Below are 7,402 nucleotides of genomic sequence, written 5' to 3'. Positions count from 1 at the left end.
AAGGTACATCTGTTTATTCAATTTTCTGCTAGAGGAATAACTATTTATTGCGAACTTCAAGTACCAAATTTAAAACAATTTTAAAATGGGCTAAGGTTGAGTTAAGGGGCTACGCCTAGTTGGGCTAGCATTTTTATAAGTGATAGGTGTTTTTAACCTGATTATGGCAAATAATTGTTTACCGATTTATACAATTTTTTTAGAAGAAGTTTTAGAAAGTATCAGTCACTTTTGCCGACAGATGTATATCCTCAGCCAGTGTTCGATTATCTAAATATATTTTGGCTTCTGTTATGATTATTCAAAATATTCGAAGGAATGGGCAAGTATTGTCCATTTCGTGTCGGACCTAACTAAATATGATATAAATATGGCGACGTGTTAGGTGTGGACTATATTGGTTCTTTCCTTCACTTTATATGAGATATGTGATAATTGTTAGAAAATGTACGCGAGGTACCAGTATTCCATTTTCATACTTCAGTTAATACAGATAAAAATATTGGCATGGTCAAAATTACAAGAAAATCTAACATTTATATCCAATTATATGGGAAATAATCTAAACCATATTTATTTCAGTTTTCTAGTTGAGAGAAATATTTAGATATAGCAAGTTGTAAAGAATGGCTGACTTGTTTCGCAAGTTATGACAGATGAAAGTATTGACAATTGTGACACTTTGTGGGTACGGTACCAGAAGGGGTTCGCAGATATATATCATCTTCACAAAAGATCTTGTGTTAGCAAAAATGTTTTTATGTGCGAAATCTGAAGAGATTTTTTTGAGCGTTTTGTTTTTCAAAATCTTAAACCCTATGTGGGGGAAGTACCAGAAGAAATGGTACAATCTCTACCAGCTTTATAACAGATCTTGTGTTGATGGAAATATTGAGATTTACCATGTCTGAATGGAATCGGATGTTAATTTCGCGTTTTATGAGCTTCATGGATATTCAAAAATTTGACCCACCAGAAGAGTACTGATATATTCCATCTTCACAGCAAATTTTGTGTTAGTAGAAATAATGGGATGTGTGAAGTATGAAGAGAAACGGATTTTATAACCGTTTTGGTTATTCAAAACGTTGACCTTTTGTGGGGAAGGTACTAGATGGAATGGTCCGATCTCTACCATCTTTATAACAGATCCTGTGTTGATGAAAATATTGAGATGGAGCAAGTCTGAATGGAATCGGATGTTAATTTCGCGTTTTATTTGCTTCTTAGATATTCAACATTTTTACCTATTGTGGGGAGGTAACTGAAGGTATGATATATTCCACCTTCACTCCAGACCTTGGTTTAATAGAAATATTGTTATGTGTGTAATTTGAAGACAATCGGACTCTTACATCACATTTTATAAGAATTATAATTAAACTTTGAATCTTGGTGGGAGAGGTACTTGATGGAATGGACCGATATTGTCCATTTTCGCACCTGACCTAGCACTCATGGAGATAAAAGGATTTGCAAATTTGGAGCAAACTCGGATTATCCTTTCTCTTTCTGTGCAGTATCTTTTTTTTGGAAAATTTCGACCTTTTTGGTGAGGTACCAGAAGGCGTTGGCCGATATTGTCCACCTCCGAACTCGATCTAAGTTTGATAATAATATTAACATGGATCAAGGTTGGACCAAATCGGATTCTCCCTTGGAGACTACCAGCCAGACAGACGGACGAAATGAGGGACATCGCTAGATCGTCTCTAAAAGTCCTGAAACGGATTTGGTAAAAGGAGACCTAGGGTCTAAATCAGTTATTTCGATGAGGCACGATGAGGTAGGGTTTTTTTAAACTTTATTACGGCAAGCCATTTTTTTTATCGATATACAATTTGTTTAGAAAAACTGTGGCCAGTAGTTAACATACACATGGGAAGAAAATCTGAAGATTCAGCTGCTTCCAAAAGCTATAAAGTTTAAACACATGTTGGTCGAGAAAATCTCAATATTATAGTTTTTATGACCAATATCCCGGGAACTATAAGACGTAACAATACATATGGCACCATTTTAAAGACAAGTGTGTAGACTATACTTTGGTGTATAAAATTTGTTAACTCATAACGGACCCATTTTCGAATTTTTACAAAAGGATAAAATGACCAAATTTCTTACATTACCACCAAACCGGTTAAAATAATCCCATCATGTGTTACATATTTGGATGGATATTTTCATAGGCTTTTAAGTTATACCTATGTACACGCAAATAAAACCCGATTTTTGTCTCCGAATGTTGGGTCGAATAACCGGGTATTTTCCCCACAAAAAAATACTTTGTCGTAATACCTACTTCTGATAACAATTTTAAAATTCCGACAATGCAGAGGGTATATGGTAATTATTGGATTCGAAATTTAGATTTCTGATTTAAGTTTGAATCAATTTCTCCCCGTACTAAAAAAAAAAACTTCAATTTAATTTCTTACAAAGCGAAACCACCCTTAAAATGTACGAAATTATGAAAGATCCATACAAAAATACCGAGTGATTTGAAGAAAAAGGTAGAAGCCATATTCTTTAACTAAGACTCATATCTGAACAAATTTGAAATGAACCCCCATTCCCTATCAATCGAATAAAAATAACAACAACAAAAATATTTTCTTTGTAAAAATCTTTTCTTCACCAAAGTTTTATTGAACTTTCGTTGCAAAAACGAATGAAAGTTAAGGAATCTCTTGTCGCTGTTTAGCCATCACAGTTTAATAAGATGAACCATAGGCGGCATTGTTGCCGTAGGACGAACCGTAGCCGTTGTTGCTGCCTTGACCAGCCAAATGACCGTAGGTTTTGGCGTGGTTCTTGTTAACATTACTGGCAGCGGCAGCAGCAGAAGAGCCATGAGCACCTTCTGGAACACCTTGGACAGTAGCAACAGCGGGGAAAGTGTAAGCAGTGCTGTGGAAGACAGGTACATTAACTTGGCTGGGCAGAGGAGCACCGGGACTGGGCAAAGCCAAAGCTCTGGCGGCCAAACGCAAGACTTCAGCATCGAGGGCAGAGGTTGGAGTTTGAACCAAACCGGCAAGGGAGGCGGCGGAGGAGGCAGAGGAACCTTGGTTGCTGCCATAACCACCGTGGCTGCCATAGCCGGCGTTGCTGCCATAACCGGCGTTGTTGCCATAACCACCTCTTTGATGGGCAACGGTGAAGGTTACACGGGGTTGTTGTTGGGCGGCATAGCCAGCATTGTAGCTACCCTTTCTGGCAGCTGGAGCATATCCAGCTTGGGCGGCAACGAAAAGAGCACAGATGCACTGTAGATAAAAGAAAAATGGAAGAAAATAAGAAACTTTGCATATTCCTGCTGCTGCAATGCGGAGTTTGTTTCCCCATTTATACCCAGTGAATATATATGTGTGTGTGTGTTTTTTTTTCATAAATTTATTTTATTTTACTTACCAGGATTTTGAACATGATGATCGTTTGGCTTAGCTTTTTTGGCTTCTGTTTGGTGAAATGGATTTTCAACAATATTTAGAACACCACACGGACCATAGACTTTTATAGGTTTCATTAGTTTATTGGGGTTAGGTTACATATTTCTTTCCGCCCCTACGTGACCAACAATGCAAATAATTCCGGATCACCACCGACCAATTAAGCTTAGAGGGTGTCTTTGCCTCTTGGCCATTGTTATTATTTGTTCTTCTACAGACCAAAGAGGTGTTTTTTTTTTCTTGCAGTATTCTTTTGCTTTTAATACGCAACTAATATGTTGTTGTTTTTTTTAAGAATAAAATTAAACGGATCAGTTCTATTGCCGCGAGTGGGAGTGTGTAAAAATTAAAAACCATGCTTTTTCAACTAAAAACTTTTTTTCGTATACAAATGGAGATAATGAGACAATGTTTCCGAAAATTTGCCCATTTATAAGGAAATAGTTAATTATGCGAAAATATATTTATGGTCAAAAGCTACTGTGTGATAAAAAATCTGCACATCTTCCAATATAAAATATGTAACTAATCTCTCAGAAACAAACGTTAGATCTAGCCAAATACTATTTTTCGAAAGAAGATTTTCTCATAGACGATCTGCAGATCGGCTCATAAATAATCTTTTCAGATGAGAAAATGTGTCATTTGAAAAATATTGTGGTAGATTTTCTCAAAACGATCTGCAGATATGTTCTTTGAAGATCAGCAGTTCTGAAAGATGTCAGCAGAAAGAGTCTTTAGATCTATTCAAATACGATTTTTCGAAAGCAGATTTTCTCACAGAAGCTCTGTAGATCTGCTCATAGAAAATTTTCTCAGATGAGGAAATATGCAACTCGAAAAAAATTTTGGTAGATTTTGTCACAAACGATCTGCAGGTATTTTCTTAGAAGATAAGCAGTTCTGAAAAATTTTCCACAAAAATTTAGGTCTTCACATGTATGATTCCTATAGAAGTGATTCTTGCAGAAGCCTCATAGAAGAGCTGTAGATTTCCCCAAAGAGTTTTTCATAGAAAATCTCAAAAAAGATCTAAACTCCTTAAAAAGTTCGAAAGATCTTCTCATGAAAGATTTGCAGATAAAAGAGTAGTGAAATAACTGACTATATGAGAATCAATGCCCACGAACGAAACGGCTGAAGCTGGAATCTTGAAATTTTGCAAAGGGTTACGAAAAGCACTAAAATGTACTGAAAATTGAATACTTTGTATTGGACAAACGGAATGAGCTAGAATTCTGAGAGAATTGGAAATAGAGTCACTGATGGAGTGTAGGATAGACGTGCCAAAGGGTTTTTGGAAATTCGAACATTAAGGTTGCGAAAAGTTGTAAAATGGTACCAAACTTCTAAAATGGCACCATTTGGTATTGTGGGAAAAAATAAAAAAAAAATGAAATCTGGTATGAGAAACATGGAAAGGTGGTATTGGAAGTGTGTAGTAAGTGTGCCAACTGTACAAAATGGTACTATCTTTGGAACAGTTTGATTTAGGGTGAACGAATTTTGAAATTTTGCATTGGTGGTAGACTTGTGAAAAGATATGGTTTGGGAAATGTGTACTACAAGTGCACGAAAAGTACTAAATATTTGGTCTAATTTGGTATTGGGTGAACAGATAGTGCTTGGAATCTTCAAGTTTGTATTAGGATCGCTTTTCATGTGTAGCCGAACATATGTAGGTGGTTTCGGAAATGTATATTATTATTGTACGATAAGTACTCAATGGTACTATATTTGATATTGGGTGAAGGGATAGAAAAAAAAATTATGAAATTTGATACTTAGATAAATGTTGGTATCTGAGGTTGAGATTTGGAGGTGGGTTTGAAAATGTGTCCTATATTTTACGAAAAGTACTAAATGGTACTAAAGTTGGTATTGGATGAATGGATTGATTGGTGGATGTCACTGTTGTTACCTGGAATTGAGATTTCAAGGGGTTTGGAAAAACGTACTTAATTTGTACAAAAAGGACTAAATGATACTAAATTAGGTATTCTGAAATTTGTTATAGATGTCACTGTTGGTATCTGGGATTGAGATTTAGCGGTGGTTTTTAAATGTGTCCCATATTTGTACAAAAAGTTCTAAATGGAACTAAATTTGGTAATGGTGGAAATTACAGAGCAGAAATTCTCAAACTTGATATTCAGATCACTGTTGTTTTTATGGCAACATTAAAATCGTTTTGGACGGAAAAATTGGGGATGGGTACATTATTACCAATACCCTCTCCGTAAACTTCAAAATTAAGGTTTTTGAAAGGTAAACATTTATTCTTTCCGAGAAAAGAAATACTTTAATAATATAAAACCTTGAAAATCTGAATCTGAAAACCTTGAAAATCTGAATCTAAAATTGTGTATTTTGAGTACTAAAAGGCCTAACGCGAACTGTTGGAATGAGTCTAATATTTTAAAGTGGACTTTTCGCTAACGAAGTTTGGGGCATTTGCTAGACTTCTTATAACAAGTCTATTGATCTTCTTTAAGTTGATCTCTACCTCTCTACTAAAAAAATCCCTTCTCGCAGAATATCTTTATGTTTTCTTGGTAGGCCTTTTTTGGAAAATTTTTTATTTTTCTAGAAAAATAGAGCAATGTTGGATGTTCCCACCGCTCATACTCTCATACGCAACTAACCTCAAGATTGTCTCACGGAAAGTCCATAGATTTTCTCACAGATTATTATACTAATAGAAGATCTATAGATCTTCTAACCGAGGATGGGTAGATCTTCAAATAGAAGATCCATAGATCTTCTAATAGAGGATCGATAGATCTCCTAAGAAGATCAGAAGATCTTTTCATAGAGTATTAGTACATCTTTCCATGGAAGATCGGAAGATCTTCTCATAAAAGTTCGGTAGAAGTTCTGGGTAAATCTTCTCGAATAAGATCAGTATCTCTTCACAGAAGATCGGAAGATCTTCTAATAAAAGATCGGTAGATCTTCTCCTTAAAAATCAGTAGATTTTTTCATAGAAAATAAGTAGACCTTTTATATATAAAATCAGTAGATTTTCTCTAAAAGGATCGGTAGATCTTTTCATAGAAGATCAGTAGATCTTGTCCCATTTTTCTCAGCCGTCACTGCAAGATTTTACCATTTTTGTCGTGAATTTAAAAATTTCAATTCGTTGTTGAGCTGTGTATCGTTGAATTTTTAGGAATATTATACCGGGTAATAAATTAAAATAACACATCTTGTAGGAAGTTTATACAGTTATTTTGTTCAGAATGAAATTTTCTTTAGAATAATTTCTTTTTTTTTCACTTTTCCAAAATACAAAGTATTATGGAAGATTTTGAGTTACAATAACAATGTGTTAAATTAACAGTAAAAACATAAATACGCAATTTTTGCTTGCAATATATACATTTCGAATGCAATTTTCTATCATTAAAATCTTTTTTGAAGATTTCGTTTTTTGTAATAATGTCAATGAGCCCTGCCCAGATTTTACCCTTAGGATTTTGACCCGGGGAATTTGGCCAATATTTACGCACTTCATCGTGTTGTTAGGTATTGAAAACAATATCACACGAAAGTTGTGGTCCATTTTACAGCTAATTATTATCCAATGGTTATCCAAAATGCTAGACTTCTTCCCTGCCCTTAACTCTCTTCTGATGCGCAATTCCGTATCGATTGGTTTTCAATTGAAAATTTTTAAAATTTTTTAGTCCATTTGAAACTCTAAATGTACATCTTAGGAACAATAGACTTTAATTCTGACCCTAACCCTAACCCTACCCAATGCAAAATTTCGTGAGGATCGGATGATAATCGGGACATGTATATAATACCCTCAAAACGTTGTGTTGCGAGTTATAAAAGTTTTGGAAAATTTACAATTCAAAATTGTAAGTCAACTTGAAAAAAAATGCGATAAAAAAATTGATAAAAATAGAAAAAATGGAGCAAAAAATATTCACTACTTTATT

At 34.7% G+C, this 7,402-nt stretch overlaps 1 protein-coding gene across 1 annotated transcript; it reads right to left on the bottom strand.

Annotated features, from left to right (window-relative positions):
- Nucleotides 1-2,611: 2,611 nt before the first annotated feature.
- On the bottom strand, nucleotides 2,612-3,487 carry LOC109613477 (cuticle protein 65). The gene is made up of 2 exons (XM_020038326.2): nucleotides 3,415-3,487; nucleotides 2,612-3,269 (listed from the first exon to the last, which is right to left on the bottom strand). The coding sequence occupies exons 1-2, from the start codon at nucleotides 3,427-3,429 to the stop codon at nucleotides 2,715-2,717; spliced, it is 570 nt and encodes a 189-aa protein (XP_019893885.2). The 5' UTR covers nucleotides 3,430-3,487; the 3' UTR covers nucleotides 2,612-2,714.
- Nucleotides 3,488-7,402: the final 3,915 nt, after the last annotated feature.

The sequence above is a fragment of the Musca domestica genome, unplaced genomic scaffold (assembly GCF_030504385.1).
Source record: "Musca domestica strain aabys unplaced genomic scaffold, Musca_domestica.polishedcontigs.V.1.1 45, whole genome shotgun sequence".
Classification (NCBI taxonomy): Eukaryota; Metazoa; Arthropoda; class Insecta; order Diptera; family Muscidae; genus Musca; species Musca domestica.
The sequence above is the reverse complement of the archived record's forward strand: the minus strand, read 5'-3'. Positions and strand labels throughout refer to the sequence as shown.